We start from the raw sequence: 22,690 nt of genomic DNA, 5'->3' as shown, positions 1-22,690 counted from the left end.
TCTTGTAAATTAGGTATTATAATCCTATGGAACCACGTGTGTTCTACCATTGACCAAAATGTAATGTGGCACATGACTGTGCTTATTTCAAAAACAAATTGCCTGTAGTCAGTTTTAATTAAAAATGGATCTTCAACTAATAGGGCTTGTCTTTTCATCTCCAGGCAGGTGTTGTTTGCTGCCAATAGTCTTGGCCACAGCACTAACCAATGAGAGCGCTGTAGTGACAGTTTCAGATCTCTGACATACATTTCCCCAATTTCTCTGCCTTTACTCTCACAACCAGTCTTTGTCGTTCTTCTGTGAAACCTTCATGTTTCATTTCTTCCAGAGAGCTTAACCATGATGAACACAACATCTCTAGCAAACACCGTAAGACTCAAAACCACTACTGCATTTCAAGTTTGAGAATCTTGGGAGTTAGCAACTATAAAATGGATTTGTAAATTTAAATCAAGAAACTTAAATTCAGAAGAACATTTGCCCCAAGGACACATGAAAAAAATGGTTTTTTAAGTGCTATATTGAGTACTTCTTAATCTTCAGCAATTTTTGTTCATGAAATCAATACAATACTAACATGATGCCAAGATAACTTCATTACAGTAATCATCCACTTAGTGAGCTGCTCGAACCAGAAGTCAAGTGTGAATAGGATAGTTTCCCCAAAACCCAGAAAACCTGCAAATCTGCATCCAACTCACTTTCCAAGGGAAAGAAATAACCTTTGGAAGTCAAGTTGAAAAGCTTAGTCAAATATATTAGTTATATGTTCTTTGAAAGTACAAAGCATGGAATATAGATTGGGGCAAGTATACACAGTATTATCTACGGGGTGAAGGGTAACTGGAGGTAAAGTTAACTTGACTAAAAACTGGTTCGAGTCCCCTGAAGTCATTTTCCCCAAATAAAGCTGAGAAAATGAGGATATAAATCTCCAACAGCTAAAGAACATTCATGTTGTTCTCATCTAGAATGAGGCAATCCTATTCTCTTACAAAGGCAGGTCTGTGCTGATGATTCACATAAGTACACTTATTTATATTTAAAGATCTTAAAAGAGACGGTAAACTCATTTTATGAATTTAGAGGGCAGATCAACAGGTAATGTATAGAGGCAGATTTCGTTTTGATGTCAGGAAGAATTTATTTTGGTAAAAGATACATAACATAAATTTACCATTTTAACCATTTCAAAGTGTACAGTTCATTGGTGTTAAGTACATTCACATTGTTGTGCAACCATCGTCACCATCCATCACTGGAACTCTTTCATCATCCCAAACTAAATATCTGAACCATGTGAAACAGGAAGTTCCCATTCTCCCCTCAGCACTTCCAGGCCCCTGGTAATCACTATTCTACCTTCTGTATCTATGAATTTAACTATTCTAGGTACCTCATCTAAGTGGGATCATAAAACATCTATCTTTCCTTTTGTGTCTGGCTTATTTCACTTAACATAGTATCTTCAACATTCATCCATGTGGTAGCATGTATCGTTCTTTTTTAAAGCTGAATAATGTTCTGTGTTATGTACATGCATTTATATACATATACATACATGTATATACCACATTTTGTTTATCCATTCTTCCACTGATGGATATTTGGATTGTTTCCATCTTTTGGTTAGTTTTTACCTTTTGACTTTTGTGAATAATGCCGCTGTGAACGTGGGTGTACAAATATCTGTTTGAGTCTCTGTTTTCAATTCTTTAGGTAAATACCAAAAAGTGGAATTGCTGGATCATAGGGTAATTTTAAGTTTAATTTTTGGAGAGTCACCATGCTGTTTTCCCACAGCTGCTACACTGTATTTTACATTCACACTGGCAATGCACAAGGGTTCCAATTTCTCAACATTCTTGCCAACACTTGTTCTTTGCTGTTTTTGCTTTTGTTTTACTATAATGGCTATCCTAATAGGTGTGAAGGAAGAATTTTTAATAACTAGTCCTACACCACAGTAAGATCAGCTGTCCCAAGAGGTAGGGCCTGATGGGTGTGTTCTAGCAAACACTGGACAGATTGACACATTCAGATATGCAGGTGATGCACTGTCCAAGTGTGTCTGGCCACAGAGTGAATAAGGGCTGAAATCCAGCACATGTTTCACAGGCCAAGATGTGAACTGCCTCTTCTGGGACAAAGCAGTAACTTTTCCTTTCCCGAAAATACTGTGAGTTTGTCAAGCCACATGCCCAAAGGGTCACCTTTTTTTAATGTAAACGATGGCACTTATGAAAGCTATTAGTTATTCTGATTGGCCAATTCTCCCTCATAAAGAAGCTGTAAGATTAATGCACAGGGTAATACCTAGTCTAACCCTACTAGATGACTATTAAAGCCTTTTTCAGTGGTAGTGTTCTGTAGATCTCTTTGATGGTTTTACAAAATGGTCCCTAAATTATTTGACACTCCTCACATTGAGGGTTGGGCTCTATAGATCCTCACCTTCAATCTGGGATCTGCGACTGCTCAACTAATAGAATGGAGCAGAAATGACACAGTGCCAATTTCTGGGCCCAGCCCTTAAGAAACTGGCAGCTTCCACTTTCTGTCTCTGGGGACATTCACTCTTGGATCCCCGCCACCATGCTGTGAGGAAGCCCAAACCACAAGTCTCCACAAGTCTCTGTGGAGAGACGCACGTGGAGAAAAACTAACACTCAACACCAAGCAAGTGAACTATCTTGGAAGTAGATCCTCTAGCCCCTGTTACATGGAGCAAAAACGAGCCGTCCCAGACAGGCTCTGCCCAAACTGCAGACTGATAAACAGAGTAAATGAGTGTTGTTGTTTTAAGCCACTACATTTTATAGTGATTTGTTTAGCTGCAACAGATAACCGGAACAGCATGGGATACAACGTGACCAGTGCTCCAACCTCACATTTCTACAATGTGCTGACTCTAGCAGTGCACTGAAGGACTCCAAGGCAGACCTTCCCTGAGGAGCCCCCAGTATTTACTCACATGTCACAGGCAGTGGCCTTTGTCCCTCATCTCCTCTCCCACCCCCAATTTAGGATAAAGTCTCTGCCATGATAAAGATATTGAGACCCACTTTCTGTAAGGTCTGCTTCCTCATTGTTTGAATTTCTTGAGGTTTCACGGAGCCACACACTGGAACCTTCGTTCGTCTCTCCTGAGGCTCCTTCTTCGCCCTGGGTTGGAGGTCTGTAGCCGTGGGATGCCGGCTACAAGGGACAAGATAGAAGCAAACCACCTGATCCAGTAAACTGCTGTCCACTTCGGCTCCTCAACGGCCTCCAAGCCTAAAAGGGAGCATACAAGCCAAGCAAAGAGGGCAGGGAAGACGGAGAAGAAACCACCCGCGGGCCCTGGCTCTGGGTCCAGTTGTTCCATCACAAATCAAATCAGCCTGCACTAAGTGGATAGGTTCCTCTGCAAGGCCTTTCGGAATTCTGAGTCCTGTCTGTCAAACTCTACCCTCTCTCCTCCACATCCCCCACCTCTTCTTTCAGGAAGGAAATAGTTAAAAAAGACTCCTGCCCTTCGGGGCCTGGAAGGGGGCGGCAGCTTTGTGCTTTTTAGTGGTGGCTGTGTCCCAGGATAGCTGGAAGGTTAGGACGCTCTTGCGGTCCCAGAGTGGAGTGGAAGTTCTGGAACTTTGGGAGGAGACGGGGAGGACAGACTGGAGGCGTGTTCCTCCGGAGTTTTCTTTTCCGTGCGAGCCCTCGCGCGCGCGTACAGTCATCCCGCTGGTCTGACGATTGTGGAGAGGAGGTGGAGAGGCTTCATCCATCCCACCCGGTCGTCGCGGGGAATTGGGGTCCCAGCGAGACCTCCCCCGGAGAAGCAGTGCCCAGGAAGTTTTCTGAAGCCGGGGTAGCTGTGCAGCCGGAGCCGCCGCCGCGCCGGAGCCCGGGACACCGGCCACCCTCCGCGCCACCCACCCTTGCCGGCTCCGGCTTGCTCTGGCCCAGGCGCCTCGCGGACCCGGCAGCTGTCTGCGCCCGCCGAGCTCCACGGTTGGTTGCAAGTCCTTCTTATCGGGACTAGGACTGGGGCGGGTGCGGGGATGGCGGATACACTGCGTGGGCCCCTGGGTCAGGGGAAGACGAGAACTGGGAACGTTCTGGCCCGAACTCCCTGCAGCTTGGGCGACCCGTCGCAGCAGGGGCTGGCACCCACCTGCCCCAGGGCGCGTGGGGAGGCGGGCGCCTTCTGTGAGGGGTGCGGTCCGGGAACGTGTAGGGTTCGGGGAACTTCACCTCCCCACGTGTAGGATTTAGGATTCGGAGTTTTAGGAAGAGGAAGCCCAATGGTTTTCCCTGGGTGAACCCTTTTCCCCAGGCATGCAAGAACTTTGAGGAACACCGAGCTCTGTGGCTTGCTCCAGCGCCTACTTGTGAAGTTGGTTCCACAGCCTTTTCTTACTCGCTTGCTTTTCCTCCCCCACATCTGGGTCTGGGTATGCCAAGGGTAGCCAAGGGCACTCGGTGTGAGGGACTGAGGTGTTTGGGAAAACCCCCAGTGTAGCTAGTTTTGGAAATCTGCCTGTGAAGGTCTGGGTGTTTTGTTCTGTGCTCGCCTTTAAAGGACACTTGTTGCTTCGCACGTGCAGAAAACAAGAGCTGCTTCTAGATAATCACCCTCTGTTTACATCATCCTAATGGCTTTCCCCTGATAGAGTTGGGGGTGGGAGGCACGTTAAAGTCAGGCGTTGTCTCTAAGGAGAGTTGCTCATTTCTTAACCGGAGAGCAAACCCACAGAAAACTTGTAAAAAGTGCCTAGTTTCCTTGTTTTTTCCCCCACCTGTAGTTGTCTATGTGTTCGCTGATTGAGAAACACCTTGGCAGTCATTTCTGTAAATTGAATGCTCTAAACTCATGCCATTTTGATAGGGTCTGAATTTCCAAATTACCAATTACAGGTGAACTTTGATCCTGAAAGTCTCATATGTTAAATGGTTAAAATGTAAGCGTAAGGATTCAGTCCTCTTCCTTAATAATAGTTTTTGCACTCCCCAAACTCTCAGACCCCAAACAGGAAGAATGCTGAATCTGTAGACCATGCCCTTCAGGTCTGAACCTGAGATGCTTCACTAGCGCTGTGACTGATTATGACTGATGATTCAAAGCACAGCCTGACTCGTATTCCTGGAAATGAACTACGAGCCCACCTTGGAAGAACCTGCAGTTGATGGGCTTCTTTCATTTGATTTTGTACTTTCACCCAATGATAATATGACATCCACATGCCTTTGCCAAGTATCCCTTCGTTTTGCAGCTTACCATGTGTGGAGAGCTGACAGAGAAGTCATCAGAAATGATTTCTGTGGTGGTGTCATTGTTGGAGGAGGAAGGAAGGGGGTTTTAATGATAGCTGGCTCGTGCCTTAAGAACCCACAGCGTTGGCCTTACTTCCTGCCATAATCTAACCAAGCAGACCAGCATGCTAAGGTTCAAAGCACCACGGGACCTCTGATGAGTAGAGCAGTACCCACTGTAGCCAGGTCTTCACAGGTCAGTTCCCAGCCGACTGGAACTGGCAGAAAGCCATTCCATTTCTGGAAAAGGCCTTCTCTCTCTCATTTTTAAGAAAGCTGTTATTGAAGGTTCTGTTTCACTTGGGAAGCTGGAAGACATTAGTCACTAAACAGCACAAGATATGAAAGTATTTCTTCTCCCCCTGTCTCTGTGATCCAAAGAGGAGGATGACAAGAAGCTTTTCTCTTGGAGTCCTGGTCTTCCCTTTGGAATAGAAATGGTGTCATTTCATAGGTCTGTCAATTTTTGGCCAGATACTCACTCCAGATTATAAGAAGCAGGAAAAAACTGCAAACTGTTTATAATTAAGTCTAATCAGAGCTGAAAATTACATGGCCTGCTTCTAACCTTGAAAAATTGATATTTTTCCCATTTAATCAGAGTGAGTCAAGTCCTATAAGCAAAATTACGTGTCCTGCCATTTCTTGGCTTTGAAACCTTGACCTAAATACTTCTTCAAGACTCCGGTTTCCTTATAAGTAAAATGGAGATATTGCTCCTGCCTACCTAGAGTCGTAAAGCTCAAAGCAGATAACAGATACATGTATAATAAGTTACTATATGTAAATACTATTATTATTTCAGAGTTCGGGGGGGGAAATCTCTGGGGAAGGCAAAAGTATCCAATACTTGCACTTTATATATACCCTATACAACTTGAATAAACCTTATTTTATCCACGTATTGGCCAAACCTAAGCTTTGCTGATTTCCCAAGATAATTGTCAAAATTCCTAAAAGTGGTTAATACCAACCTTGAATAGATTCAGAAAAAGGATTCAATTTTTTTTACATTTTATTTATTTAATTTTTTTTTTTTTTTTTTTTTTTTTTTTTTTGGAGACAGGATCTTACTCTGCTGCTCAGGATGGAGTGCAGTGACTCGGTCATAGCTCACTGCAGCTTTAACTTCCTGGGCTCAAGTGATTCTCCCACCTCAGCCTCCCAAGTAGCTGAGACTACGGGCACACGCCACCACGCCTGTCTAATCTTTTTTATGTTTTTTAAAGAAAGGGTCTCACTAAGTTGCCCAGGCTAGTTTCAAACTCCTGGGCTCAAGCGATCCTCCTGCTTTGGACTCCCAAAGTGCTGGGATTTTAGACATGAGCCACCATACCCAGCCAGGACTCAATTTTTTTAAGATTAAATTATGACCTGGGATTAAATTATGACCTTATTTAATTAAATTAAGATTAAATTAAGATTAAATTATAACCTTAATCTTTAATTAAGATTAAATTATATGACCTGAAAATATATACTTTACAGACACATACAAACACCATTGCATAAATCAGATTATGTCTTCATTTGAAGATTCATAAAAGCCTACAGAAAAGGAAATATATAAAATATTGAAATAGGATAAGCTATTTTTAATTATCTTTGATTATTCCTCATTAAAGTCTCCTAGACTTCCTGGACAGGAAGGACCACTTGCTTCTGCAAGTGACTTAAAAATAAATAAATAAATAAACAAACAAACAAACCACACCAGATGGTCTTTGAAAATGTCTAACCACCCTCCTGAGTCTATTGCTTCATCTAAACTCTGGAGACTTCTTTAAAATATTTTACGTACAAATAAAGCATGAGAATGAGACAGAGGATAGTTTAGTGGTTAACAGCTCCAGCTCAGAGTTGGACTGACCTGCCTTAGAATCGCAGCATTGCCACCCATCACCCATGGCCTTGACAAGCTGCTTCACCTTCCTGGGTCTCTGTTTCCCTATCTTCAAAATTGAACCATGGATCTACCCCCATAGGACCACTGTATGGATTATAGGGCATCATGCACATATAGTACTGGGTACAGTGACTGGCATAAAACAAATGTAACTATATAGGATGGTAAAAAGATAGTATGGGGACAGATGTCCCTTGGAAAACCAATACTATGACTAACCTGGGAAAGTTCATTACTCTCATTTCATTCATCAACAAATACCGTATTATGATGATAATTTCTAAGAAATGAAAAAGCAAAAAAAGTATGTAGAAAACTTAGATTTTATATATTAATCATCAAGGTTTTCAAAACAAATGTTTTGTTTTTATCAATTATTTCATTTTTAATTGAAACTAAAATGTGTTAATGGTGTTAACCGGAGTTCTGATTAACATTTCATAACACTTTAGATGGCTACCTGTGCTGCACTTCATTCCTATGTTCATTATTTACCATATGCAAGACAGCACACATTTTAGAACACTGAATTTTTACATTTGATAATTTTATTTTATGCCTCAATACTCTGTACCCTTTACTCAGCATATAATGCCTTTTCTCTTTCATTAAAAAATGTGTTTGTATCTCAACTGTTGAAGATTTTTGTAATTCAGGTTCTTATCAACCTGAATGTAGAGAAATGAGTAACTACTACTTGAAGGAAAAACTGCCGTAGCCTCATCCATATTATGATGTAGATATAAGTATAGCTATGTATAGAGATGAGTGAGAGAGACAAAGCAAGAGAGATAGGGAGATGGAGATAGAGCTAGAGATGGAGATAGAGACAGAGATAGCGATAGAGATGGAAATGGAGACAGAGATGGAGATGACAGAGATGACGGAGATGATGGAGATGGAGATGGAGACTGACATAGAGGAGCTAGATCTTGCCCTAATAGAGGTTTGGTTTTTTTCTGGTTTTACTCTGCCATAGGGTAACCTGATATATATCTTATCTAATCACCAAATATATCCTGCATTTTAATTTAATCAATAAATGATCATTGACTCTGATCTTTTTGGCAACTGGGTTTTGTAACAAAAATTATTTTTCCTTTTGTTTCAGGTGAAAAAAATAGTGAAGGTGTAAAAGCAGCACAAGTGCAATAAGAGATATTTCCTCAAATTTGCCTCAAGATGGAAACCCTTTGCCTCAGGGCATCCTTTTGGCTGGCACTGGTTGGATGTGTAATCAGTGATAATGCTGAGGGATACAGCACAAATCTAAGCAATCATGTGGATGATTTCACCACTTTTCATGGCACAGAGCTCAGCCTCCTGGTTACCACTCATCAACCCACTAACTTGGTCCTACCCAGCAATGGCTCAATGCACAACTATTGCCCACAGCAGACTAAAATTACTTCAGCTTTTAAATACATTAACACTGTGATATCTTGTACTATTTTCATCGTGGGAATGGTGGGGAATGCAACTCTGCTCAGGATCATTTACCAGAACAAATGTATGAGGAATGGCCCCAACGCGCTGATAGCCAGCCTTGCCCTTGGAGACCTTATCTATGTGGTCATTGATCTCCCTATCAATGTATTTAAGGTAGGAAGTAACCACAAATGTATTTGCAGATTTAAACCCGTGCTCTGATTCCACATGGAGAGTTGCTGCAGACTTTTCTGACCTTTGGAATTTTATCTGTGTTTTTACTGAGAGCTATTTCTGCTATCTTCTAACTACTAATTTTAAGATTTAAAAATTTTATTATCTGTCTTATGTTACACTTAGTTTCTACCTTGATTGTAACAAAATAGTATTTCAGAGATGATAGTTCAAAATCATGGTGTTTCATGACTTGGATTCTCATGCCAGCCCTGAGCTTGCTGGTTAGACAGGCAGTCTTGGCAAGATCCCTGGATTTTTATGAAATGCAATTTCCAGAGTGAGAGCTACTGAGCCCAGAAAATACTTGAAACAAACATATCCTTGAGTTTAGTTACCTGTTGAATATGATGCTGTTCAGAAGCCAGATATCTACAGTCCAACTTGAAATGAATGGTATTTATTTTATTTTGACTGTCTAGATTAATGATTAAAGCCAAAGGGCATCCTGGTTTTTCTCAGTGATTTGGGTGACTTAAGAGATAATGGGGTCCACATGATAGCAGGCCAGTGTTGACCTTGCTGAGCAGCATTACTAATACCACGTAAAACTGGCCTGCTTTACTGTGGTCTCCTTCATTTCTTCAGTCTTAATTTATCTAGCACCCACTGTGTGCCCACCCCTGAGCCAGGCAGTAAGGAACCAAAGAGAAACACAACAAAGCCAGTGCCTCAGTGTGAGAGGAAGATAACTAACCTGTCTGTGATCACCTTGCTTACAGACTGTATTAGGCCATTTTACATTGCTATTAAAAAAAAAAAAAAAAAAAAAAAAAAAAACGGCTGGGTAGTTTATAAAGAAAAGAGATTTGATTGGCTGACGGCTCTGCAGGCTATACATGCATGGCTCCAGCATTTGCTTCTGGTGAGGGCCTCAGGAAGCTTCCAATTATGGCAGAAGGGGAAGGGGTGCAGGCACGTAACAGGGCGAGAGCAGGAGTAAGAGAGAAGGGGGCAAGGCACCACTCTTGCAAACAACCATATGTCTCAAGAATCACTCACTAACTCAAGGACAGCACCAAGCCATTCATGGGAGATCTGCCCCCATGAGCCAGACACCTCCCACCAGTTCCTACCTCCAACATTGGGGATTACATTTCAACATGGGATTTGGAGGGGACAAACATCCAAACTATATCGGAGACTACTTAGTCCCAAAACAAACTAAAGCCGAAGGAATTAGATATTCCATATTTGGTCTAGTTGTTGTGAGGGAAAAATTGCTGCAAGAATTCAAATGTACTAAAATTCAAATGAAATGGCTTGATCTATGCCAGATTTTGTGAAATGTGTTTATTCTAAACCCAGGAAGAGTATTTTCCTCACCCTTGTTTTTTCCTTCTATGTATTACACATAAAAGCAACTATTCTAAGAGGTAATATTCTGAAATATTACTTTAAATGGCAAGTTTTGTCAATTGAAGATATAACACATTTTAAGTAAAACAGTAATCTCTCAGTTTCCAATAAGTACACTTAAGCTGTGATTACATTATATTACCCTAGCAGAAATATCAGTGGTCTGACAATACAGATGAAAACAATGGTTACAATTTTGACATTACAAATAAAAACTTCCCAAAATTACACCAATACACTGTTTCCAAAATTGAAGAGATTAGAGAACAAATAATCAAAAAATTATCATCTCTTTCCACAGGATAGTGTAAATACATGTGTTTTCTATTAGAGCTTAAAATAGGAATTGAGAACTAAACTATGATGCAAAATTGAAAACGCGTAATTGATTTTAAATGTTTAGCATACGCTACATAACTGTAAGTTTTTCTTTTAAAAAGTTTTCTCTTTATGAAATACTATGTGCATGCAACCACTTGACTTTTTCCTGACATTTCTCCTTAATGATAAATTGGAAAATTCAAATTTTGACTCTTCAGCCATCAGAGTGTGGAGTATCAAACATTGATTATTCATACTTATGAACTAGTGAACCAACCCATCATGGCTCAAGAAAATAATTAACTATCTCTGCATTAATAACTCCCTGCTGCTGTTCACCCTGAAGCACACTATGTAGATTTGACCATGTGCAAAGCAGCTTCTTAGCCAATCAATATCCACAACTGCTGGGAAGGATACCTGCTTATCTCTTTGAGGTGATACTGCCAATCACCAGACTAAACATCATTTCTATTCCATGGCAACGTTTTAAGTCAGATCATCTGGAATGTCTCTGGATTTGGTAAAAATGCAAATAGAACTTTGCTTTACATTCACTTAGCAATGAATAAAAATTAACACATTTTTATTTGACCATATTGTTCTCCCCTCCTTGGAATCCAATACTTTGTATACCTTACTGTAGTTCTAAATAATGCGGACAGTTTGACTGGTACTTTCACATCATAGGAGTACATTTAACCATCATTAATTTTAGAAAGTAAACCTTTAGGCTAAAAAGAAATATACTCTTTAGTTATTTCAATCTTTTTCCAGAGGGAAAGAGAAAAAAGCACTGGAGTGTGCTAAAGAGCCTCACAGTATTTAGGAGCGATCTCCACATTTTTCTGTCATCCTCCTCTCTAGGTCATGAGATCATACGTGTTGCTATTCTTATGACTTCTAACCAGGATACTCAAGAGATCCTTCCAAGCAATGTGAGTCACAGGCCCCCATCCCTTTCCCCCATAGCTGCCTCCCACAGTAAAATTCTGGTGCTTTGGAGTCTGTCACATATTAAACCTATAGATTCCTCTAACCATATCAAGTTCACTACCTCTGTATTGCAGGGCAAGGTAGCAGCTGTCCATCTCACTTTACTATTACATTTATGTAGCTGTGAAAATAATGCATGCAATTGGAGAATATTCAGTTAAAGGGATGCATGAGCCTTCTTTATTTCCCTCACTATTAGAAGGATTAGGTTGAAAGAAGAATAAATAGTTGAAAGTATCTAATATGCTCTTCAAAGAAAGATGAGTTTTGAACCACACCTATTTTTGTGTTTAACAATTACATTAATTGTTTTTCTTTTTTAATTTGTATAAATTTATGGGGTGCAAGTGTAGTTTTGTTATATGCATCTATTGCATAGTGGTGAAGTCAAAGCTTTTAGGGTATCCATCACCAGAATAACATACATTGTACCCACTATGAAATTTCTCATCATCCACTCTCAGTTGCTTTTATGCTCAGTTCTAAGGTGTCTCCAGACAGACAACATTGCTTTGAGTCATATCAGAGTCAGCATAAGTGGAAGTAGACTATTTAAAGATTGTATTAATATCTGAAGCAAGCTAGAATTGCTGATAAGACTGTAATAATGTTACAAGAAAAAGAAGGCACGATAAATTATTCTTCCTATTAACGTTTTATTCCCTTTCTCTCACTTTGAAAAAGATTGTACTGAAACGGTTTCATAGATCAATGTGATATAAAACACAACTGAAAAGTAATGCAGCAGGTATCAAACAGCTGGGCTATTTCAGATGTCATTAACCCGTGTAGCTGTTGCTTGGTGGCTCTGGATGGCCTGTGGCATGGAAGGTGGGGTGGGCTCATTCCACACCTAAATTTTCAGAAATTTCTTAATTGATCTCCATATCTTCAGAGCTTCTTCCCCATAATATATCCAGGACTTTGCTTTCATCTGTCAAGTGCCACTGCTTCTACAAAAGCACCCAGGAGCTCCCACCTGTCCCCCTTGTCCCCCATGCTTAGTAATCAAGGCCCTCCACACTTAGGCCATACTTCACCTCCTTCCAAGTAATTCCCAACACACATGGCTCAGGTCTGTCGAAATGCTATCACTACCCCCAAGGAACATCCTTTGCCCTAAATAACATTCTCAGAGAGACTGAATGTAGTCACTGAATTGCTGCTACTGAAGCATTTACAGATCCTAGTTTGAAAAATGAGTTAGGCCTAGAATTATATACATTGCATCAAACAGAAATAACCCAAAAGATGAAAAGAAGTTCCTATAGCCCTTGCTTACATACACTCACACACACACACACACACACACACACACAACCTGATGATAAAAGAAAGTCAGCAATCTAAGAAAGTAAAATGCAAGGCAGAAGGAACCAAGGCAAGCCAATGAATGCCAGTTGCCTTCTTGGTTTTGAAACACAATGGCCTTGCAAATGCTAATGTTAAAGAAAAACTGTTTCTAAGATTATCAAAGGATAACTGATTTTTAGTTATTCAAAAAAAGGATAATATTACTAATTGCACTAGAAGATTGACAAAAGCAGGAAGGAGGAAGGGAAAGGAGTTAGCAGATTTCTTCATATACCCAAGCTTATAACCCATACTGCTGGTGGATTCAATTTGTCAATAAATTACATTATCTGATATCTGAAATTTTCAAGAAGAACAAAAACTTAGCTAAGTAAATTAATCTGTATATAGGATATTTACATTTGTTAGAATGGCAAAATAGTTAAAACATTGTCTCCATGTTGGGAGACCAAAAATAACCCCTGATTACTAGATGACAAAATAGATGAAAAGCATAGAATTTAATAATTATTTAATGATTCATGAAATATATGCCATAGAGTGTTGTCCATAGGGAGATGGGTTATAATTTTGAACAGAGTGGAAGCCCTAAAAGTGATATTTGTGCATGAGCCAAGGTTTGGCACCGTGTAGCTTCAGGATAACAGCTTCGCCATATGTATACACAGACATTTCCATATACCACTGTATCTCATCTCTTAAGCAGAAACAAGAATGCAGGGACGTGTATGTATGAGAGAGATGGAGTAAAGAGGATTAGAATGGTGGCCATGGAAAGAAGCAAGAGGTACAGTCCAATGGCTTGCCATAGACGCTTTTGACATGCATAGCAGGGAATTGATACCATGGATAATATGCCACGTAAATCACGTCTCCACTTAGCATGTGGCACAAAGCAGATCTGTGAGAACAACAGTGATAGAATCCAGTAACTGTTGATTACTAATTTTGTCTACCCTAAGCAACCACCCCTTATTGAGGACAACAATGAATAATAAACACATCTTATTTCTGCATGAAATTACCACGAATATTTTGCAATGAAAAGTCAAGACTCTCAATATGTTGCTCTGGCAGAGGATCTGAACAATGTGGAAATGAGAGACATTCACATAGAGCCAGTTTTCTCCGTGTTCACACAGCCTTTGACATCTTGTGCAACTGGAATCCATCCTTCTGGGGCAGCTTTACAAAAGTCACTTCTTGACATATCAAATCACCACAGCAATTTGTGCCTTAAAAATAAATTGTCACAACTTATAGATTAGATGCCTCAAGCATAGCAGATGTTCAGTAATGCTTGTTGTTATGATTTGATTTGATAAGGGCCTTCACTCTTAACTTCAAATCAGATTAATCTGAGATATTCAAATTAAAATGATGATGATGGTGGTGGTGGTGGTGACGATGATGATGATTTATCAAAGGGATTCTTCATTTATAGACAAGGCAGAAGACATTATCTGGGGTATGTACATACTATTCCCCAACTTAGTCAAATTACCCACCAAATTCTGTACATGATAAGCATATTTCCCTTTTACTGCATCATCAAGCAAATAAAAACACACTTTCTCATGTACTCTAAGAATCATGCTATAATAAAATTAGCTATAGAAACTGTACTCTCTAAATTTTAAGAGAGAAAATGTGTTCCTTGACGAAGATCCCTGTTCCTCACTGGTGCACTGTATTCCAGCTAGATGTTTTCCCATAGGGTAGCTCTGATGCCGCCTCCTCTGCAAGCTCCTCTCTTTCCACACTTTTCCGCTACCTCTCTCTACTCCAGCTAACCTGGTCTATCTATCTGAGTCCTTCTTCCTGGAATATGGTCCTTCTACCTGGAATATTTTTTCCTCAGGCCTTCTCTGGCTTATTCCACTTTATTCCTTGGATCTCAGCTTAATCATCTCTTTGGCAAGTATCCGTGATCCAAACTGGGTTAGTGGCACTCCCAAGACCCCCTTTATTAACCCTGTACTAGCACTTAACACATAATCTATTGTATTTACCGGCTCCTTGGCCTGTCTGCAAGTTTCTTGAGGCGTGCTGCCATCATTCTCATTTATCACTGTATCTCCAGTGCCCAGCCTTAAAAATATTTGATAAATGAGTGAAAAAAGAAAATGCACTGTAGGTGCCTCTATTAGAATGTTTTTCTCCCTTGCAATTACAGATCTACAACCAGATCTGCTTATTGAGTTTATTGAATTTCTACCTTTTTTTCTGAAAAGCAAAATGTCTCAGGGTCCATAAATCTGTGAGAAGCTCGTGGGAAGCAGAGCAGCACATAACAGCAAAATGATTTTCCCCTTCCCTTTGTCTCTAGGGGTCGAGAGTTCTTGTCTCATGGTTCAGGCATTGTGTTAACTATTTCTGTGCAATATCCATTCTTTAAGTATAGCTGTAACTGTAGTTTTGATTGAAATATTAACCTATAAGTGATTTGGAATATCAAAATAAACATTCATATCACAGAAGGTTTTTTTTGTTCTTGAGAGAATAGGAAATAGGTTGATTTTTCTGGCGTTACTAAGATATATGTACATTGCAAAACATTATGCTAATAGCTTAAGAATATATGTACATATGAAATGACAGAGTGATAAATTTATTAGCCAATTTGCTGTTTGTTATAAGGAAGTTGCTGTCTGGAAAGGCTTCAGAACCCTGTCCAGCTCTACCTCCCCTTCTGACTTTTCGTTTCCTGTGTCTGGGAACCTCATTGCCTTCTCTCATGGTCATGTTAAGTAATTATTCTCATGTGAGGTTACTCTGCTAACCCTCAGCATTTGGCTCACAGCACAGTTATTCCCGTGTCAGTGATGGGGGATGGAAACCGTCCATCACTGCAAGACTGTTCCCATGGCTGAGGAGGGAGAGATGGTTTCAGTCGTGTTCTTGTTAGTAAGGTGTTGAGATGTAGATTCATGGCTGATGATATTGCCCCATCAAAGAGTTCATTTAGCTCATTGGAAGAGTTTGCTGTATTCTAAATTTAACATAAAATAATGATGCAGGAAAGTTTTAGGTTTTAGAAAAGAATTTTCACATGATACATTGTATATGCATGTGTGTGTTTGTGTGTGTGTGTGTAAATGTTGCTCTGGTTTCAGCGTTCTGATCAATAAAAGCAGAAGTTCAGGCCATTTTATCCTGAAATATTTCTATAGGGTAGTCTTATAAGTTGCTTGATTATTATACAAAGTATATACAGTTAGTATAAAGAGTGTGCGAACTAAAATGAAGGGGGCTGGGGAATCAAATTTGCTGTCTCTGAAGTTGAGTTTGAGACTGGAGTGGTTAAATAAAGGCTGTTCTAAGAAATTCCATCAAAATAAATTTGATATACTGCCAGAAATTCTACAACTGCCTTCTGGATCTACCACATTCTCTTGGGAGTTAGAACTACTGCTTTCTATAGCTACAATTTTATTTTTAACTAGGTCTAGTTTTTGTTGGAAAAACTGTCCTAAGATTAAAAGTTAATAGTTGAAATTAAATTTAATAATAAAACTGAATGTGTCATTCAGTGTTAATTTTTGGTAGCCTTATGTTTAAATTTGAACATCAAATATTATACAAAACTCTGCTCTGAAGCATCTATTTAAATTTGGTGTGTTTTTGCAGAAGAGCAACCTGGAAAATAAAATAAAATAAATAAATTTGGAAGGTTTGAAGCCCTCAGTGTTCTTGGGTTCTGGAACCTAAAATCAAATGTGCCCTCAGAAAGACTTAATATTATTTTTGGTTGTGCACATTTAGAGGTCGCTTTTCAGAACTTAAACACCTCTAGGAGTTTCATTGACATTCTAACTTTTAAAACAACTTCCTTGGAGACTAGTACCAAGAAAGGAAGCAAGTCAAATCTTGCATCTCATACTTGCCCTAAACATGAGACTCCTGTTATTTTAGATCAGATTTATACTAGAAGGCAATAAAGATGGCAAGTCATTCACCACTTGTTTACTCGTAATATAAGGTCTTTATTCTCTAACTGCTCTTCATTTATTCAATAAAGACATTGGGTAAATAGCAGCAAACAAAACAGACAGACATCCTTGCCCTTGTGGATTCTGGTAGAAGAGCAAGACAAAAAGGGAAATAAATAAGTAAATACATAGTATGTAAGATAAGTACTAAGTAGATAAGTACAATGGGGAAAGGGAGTGGAAAGAAGACAGATATTGAGTGGGTGACCTCAATACAAGGTGACAGTTGAGTAAAAGAAAGGATGAAGGAGCAAACAATGCCGCTATTTAAGGTAAGAGCATTCCGGTTAGAGGAAACAGCAGGTGCAAAGGCCCTGTGGCAGGAATGTGCCTGGAGGGTTAAAGGAAGAGCAAGGAGGCCATGGTGGTTGAGTGAGAGAGAGAGAGTCATGGCAAATGAGATCACAAGGATATGAGGGTAGAGCAAGAGTAGGGGAGAGGTAGAGCACATAGGGCCTGATAGTATGGTGACTGTATCATCTATTGTCCAAACAAGACAATTTTGAGAGTGAAGGGAGACACTATTATGTCAGGACAATAGGAATAAACCTATTGTCCTGGGTAAACAAGGAAAACCTATACACCTTTAAAAGTCTTTGGCTTTTTCTCTGAATGAGATAGGAAGTTTTGAAAAGTTATGTCCAGATGAGTGACATGAACATGTTACATTTTAACAGGAACATTCTGGCCAGGCACGGTGGCTCATGCCTGTAATCCCAACACCTAGGGAGGCAGAGGTGGGAGGCCAGCTTGAGCCCAGGAGTTGGCTACTATGTTGAAAAGTATTTCCTAAATCAATGAAGGGAAAACATACAATCTTAAAAATGTTGTATATACTAATATATAACATGAGAATATTACCTAAAGTGTAGTGTTTACTCTATGCCAAGCTAAGTCGTATGAGCCTCCCAACAAATCTATGACATGCTACTGTTGCTTGAATGTGAATATGAAAAAAACGAGGCCCAGAGTGTTAAGTAACTTTCTCAAAGTCACACAGCTAGAAATGGCAGGTCCAGGATTTGGATCCAGCCTGACCCCAGAGGCTGTGCTGTTAGCCAGCCTGCCATACTGTTCTTCCACACACCTCGTAAGACAAACCTTATAATTACCAAAATGTCATCCCTAACACAAATAGATTTTCAAAGACAGTTCAAAGAAGAAAATCATTCCCTTTTATCTCTCCACTAAATCCAACAGCTTCATTAGTTCCTTCTTTAAGACAGAAGTAACACATTGTAAAGAAAATGTGTATAATAGATTGCACTCCAAAATAGCATCTATGTTGTAAGTCTTGCAGATGGCCTTGGGACATCTGGTGAACAGGATTTGTGTAGCCTATATTCATTGTCATGTCAGTGAGGTCGACTGACAGAAGGAGAGCCAGAAAATAAAAAATAAATAAACTGAGAGGAAAGATTGAGTTTCTGATGGACTAATTGCCTCGACACATCTGCTCAGAGAAATGCGTTTCGCCAAACGAATGGCTCATCTAGTTATCACTTGAAAGGCGAGGCAATTTGTCTGTGGACAGGATACAGAAGAATGAATGTCTATGGCTAGCCCATAGTTTCAGTTGGGTTAGAAACATCAGGCTTGACTGATAAAGTTAGAGGTTGCTTTTCTAGACCTTCCTCCTTTGGGGTTTACCAGATGCGCAGGAGTTAAAAGGAGGATGTGGAAGCATAACAGATGACATTTGTGGATATGTATAAACTGATCATTAAAAAGAAGCCAGCAATCCTCAATTTTTAAAGATTTGCATATAAAACTTACCTTTTGTGAAACCTTTCCATGAAATCTAATGCATAAAGAACTTCATTATTAATTCCTAATTTTAAAGGCAACAAATAAAGGAAACATTATTGAACATTTTTTCAATGTCCAAAATATTGTTTATCAAAATATGAAAGGTAACGGATACATATTTCTTTTTTTTTTTTTTTTTTTGAGACGGACTCTCGCTCTGTCGCCTGGGCTGGAGTGCAGTGGCCAGATCCCACAGCTCACTACAAGCTCCGCCTCCCAGGTTCACGCCATTCTCCTACCTCAGCCTCCCGAGTAGCTGGGACTACAGACGCCCGCCACCTCGCCCAGCTAGTTTTTTGTATTTTTTAGTAGAGACGGGGTTTCACCGTGTTAGCCAGGATGGTCTCGATCTCCTGACCTCGTGATCCGCCCGTCTCGGCCTCCCAAAGTGCTGGGATTACAGGCTTGAGCCACCGCGCCCGGCCGGATACATATTTCTTAACAAAATATTGAATAACACATTACACCTCATCCCACATAAGGTTTATGTCACATAAAGTAATTTTGCAGAATGTCTGTACAAAAAAAAAAACTCTAACCACTGTGAACTTTTAGTTTGAAAGAAGATTTAAATCTCAGTTTTCACCAGATAGAAATATCTAGAATACAGCAGAGTTTCTCTTTTAAAATGGTGTCATTGATGTCATAAGTATGGTATTTCTCTGCATATTTTCATTGTTTCCACAAATTTTACTTGCTTAAAGAAGCTAAATCTATGAAAATTAGGTTTATATCATTTAAGAATCTTAATACTTTTTAAACTTTTAAACATGTTATTGAAACGTAGCATACACATAGAATAATATGCCTAAGCATCGGCTCTGTTGATTTTCACAAAATGAACACATGTATAACCAGGATCAACAAACAGAGCATTACCAGCACCCTGAAGTCTCCTAGTCACTATCCTAACCCCTAAGCCACTCACTTTCCTGACTTCTAACAGCATGAATTTGCTTTCCTGTTTTTGTGTTTCCAGCATATGGAATCCTGTGATGTCTGTACGTATTGTTTTGTGTCTGACTTCTCTTACTCAACATTATGTTTGTGAGAGTCATCTATATTGTTGCATTCAGTTGTAGTTCAGTCATTCTCATTATTATATAGCTCTTAACTGTGTGAATATCACACTTTATGAATTCTACTAAAGATGGGCATTATTAAGTAGTTTCTAGTTTTGAGCTATTTTTAATAGTGCAGCTGTGGACATTCTCTTATGCATCTTTTTGGTGCATATATATGTTGAATATCTATGTGAGTATATAGATATAAAAACCTATAGCTGTATATATAATGATATCGGTAATATTTATGTAGCAACATATATAGCTACATACTAAATATATCTAACTATATACTTCTCATATAATTTTTCTTGATCACAACCCTTTTATATTTTACAATTCAGTAATGTTGGAGAATTACACGAGGGTAAGGTACAGAATTAAGAGCTAGACAATAGAATTCTTCTTTTTTGTTTTGTTTTGTTTTGTTTTTTTAGAGATAGGTTCTTGCTTTGTTGCCCAGGCTGGTTTCAAACTCCTGGCTTCAAGTAATCCTCTCATCTCAGCCTCCCAAATTGCTGGGATTACAAGCATGAGCCACCATGCCTGGCCCAGAATTCTTTTCTAATTCTAAAAGCTTTAAGACCTGTGTGGCCTGTATATGAACTTGGTCCATGATAATTATTTGCCTTTCAAGAAAATCTATTATCTGCCTTCATAATGGATAATTCCCAGATCAACTCACACATTGACTAAGCACCTGTAGAAAACACACAGGAATCTAGGCTTCAAGTTGCTCATGTTCTATTTGAGGATACAAGCAAATAGTCAACAAAGTTAGACTGGATACCAGCAGAGTTTTTATACTCAAGTTTTATACTCAAGTATTCTCTCGGACTTTTTTTTTTTTTTTTTTTTGAGACAGAGTCTCGCTCTGTCGCCCAGGCTGGAGTGCAGTGGCGCTATCTCGCCTCACTGCAAGCTCCGCCTCCCGGGTTCACACCATTCTCCTGCCTCAGCCTCCCGAGTGGCTGGGACTACAGGCGCCCGCCACCATGCTCAGCTAATTTTTTGTGTTTTCAGTAGAGACAGGGTTTCATCGTGTTAGCTAGGATGGTCTCGATCTCCTGACCTCGTGATCCACCAGCCTTGGCCTCCCAAAGTGCTGGGATTACAGGCGTGAGCCACCACTCCCGGCCTCTCTTGGACTTTTTGAAACCAAAGAACAAAGTGTATGCAGTGACTTCAGAATCATCTCCAGCTCCTGTACTGTCATAAAGGAAGTCAAGCCAGAGGGAGTGGTATTCACTAAGGTGATATTCCAGAACCCAATTTCAAGCACTGCTGCTTTCTCCTGCTTGATTTGCTCACCCAGGGCCCGGCAAACTACAGCCAGTGAGCCAAATCTGGCCCACCGCCTGTTTTTGTAAATGAAGTTTTATTGCAACACAGCCATACCTATTGCTTATGTATTTTCTTTTTCTTTTTTTTTTTTTTTTTTTTTTTTTTGACGCGGAGTCTTGCTCTGTGTCCCAGGCTGGAGTGCAGTGGCGCGATCTCGGCTCACTGCAAGCTCCGCTCCCCCGGGTTCACGCCATTCTCCTGCCTCAGCCTCCCGAGTAGCTGGGACTACAGGCGCCCGCCACCTCGCCCGGCTAATTTTCTTGTATTTTTAGTAGAGACGGGGTTTCACCGTGTTAGCCAGGATGGTCTCGATCTCCTGACCTCATGATCCGCCCGTCTCGGCCTCCCAAAGTGCTGGGATTACAGGCTTGAGCCACCGCGCCCGGCCTGCTTATGTATTTTCTATGGCAGCTTTTGAGAGTAGTTTCAACAGACATAATATGGCCCAGAAAGCCTAAAATATTTACTATCTGGCCATTTATGGAAAAAGTTTGTCAACCCTGGTGGCATCTCACCAACTGCCCTGCCCCTGCCTTTCATCCCTGCCTCTTATCTGCCTCCACTTGGACCCACAGGCAGTCAAAGCTCAAGATCTGAACTTCAGAAATGTGAATAAGGCTTCATAACCTTTTTCTCTTTTCAATAGAGACAGGATTTCACTATGTTTCCCAGGCTGATCTTGAACTCCTAAACTCAAGGAATTCTCTTACCTCAACTTCCCAAAACACTGGGATTGCAGGCATGAGCCACTGCACCCAAACACTTCATAACCTTTCATATTTTTAAGTGCCTCATGCCTTAACCCCAAGAAGTAAATGGGCATAATCTCAAGAAATCAAAATATGTTTTATTTTTTAAAATGGTTTGTCACTGATCTTGAATAAATCACTTGACCTCTCACATCATTCTTATTCTTTTTCTTTTTCTTCTTTTTTTGAGAAAGGGCCTCACTCTACCACCCAGGCTGGAGTTCAGCGGCATAACCACAGCTCCCTGCTGCCTCAAGCTCCTGAGCCCAAGCAATCCTCCCACCTAAGCCTCCCAAGTGGCTGGGACTACAGGCACGTGCCACCATGCCCAACTGATTTTTTGAATTTTTTGTAAAGATGGGGTCTCACTGTGTTGTCCAGGCTGATCTCAAATTTTTGGATTCAAGTGATCCTCCCACCTCAGCCTCACAAAGTGCTGACATTATAGGCGTGAGCCACCACGCCCGGCCTCAAGTCATTATTTTTATTTGAAAAAAATAAATAATGAAGGGACTATTTCATGGCATCCCACTAGGCATAATGACACAAAGTAGGCTTATTCCTAAGCTGACAGCCAACACCAGTTACAATAACCAAGGCCTATTGTCTCTTCGTTGTCTCAATTTATGTTAGTAAACATCAGAACTTTGGTCTCATGAGAGGTCTTGGCAACCACAATTCACGTGTTTTCTAATCAAAATTAAACACTTTCTAAACTCTTTGTCACACACTTAGAAATATTCAATACATTGTCCTTTGGGTAGTTAAAAGCAGCACTAAGCCAGATGGCTAGATTTTTGGGTAGCCATTTATGTTTCAGTTAAGTAAAAGAAAAAGGAAAAGGAGATGATGAAGATTTTTCATTTATTTTAGAGA

The 22,690-nt window shown here is 40.1% G+C and overlaps 1 protein-coding gene across 1 annotated transcript in view; it reads left to right on the top strand.

Moving 5' to 3' along the window:
- The first annotated feature begins 3,375 nt into the window (after window positions 1-3,375).
- EDNRA (endothelin receptor type A) overlaps window positions 3,376-22,690 on the top strand; it is a 63,895-nt gene continuing 44,580 nt past the window's right edge. The window contains exons 1-2 of the mRNA XM_050791863.1: window positions 3,376-3,996; window positions 8,316-8,806. Coding sequence (XP_050647820.1) covers window positions 8,387-8,806 — 420 coding nt within the window. The 5' untranslated portion in view covers window positions 3,376-3,996; window positions 8,316-8,386. The remainder of the gene's footprint in view (window positions 3,997-8,315; window positions 8,807-22,690) is intronic.

Source organism: Macaca thibetana, chromosome 5 (assembly GCF_024542745.1).
Source record: "Macaca thibetana thibetana isolate TM-01 chromosome 5, ASM2454274v1, whole genome shotgun sequence".
Lineage (NCBI taxonomy): Eukaryota > Metazoa > Chordata > Mammalia > Primates > Cercopithecidae > Macaca > Macaca thibetana.
The sequence above is the reverse complement of the archived record's forward strand: the minus strand, read 5'-3'. Positions and strand labels throughout refer to the sequence as shown.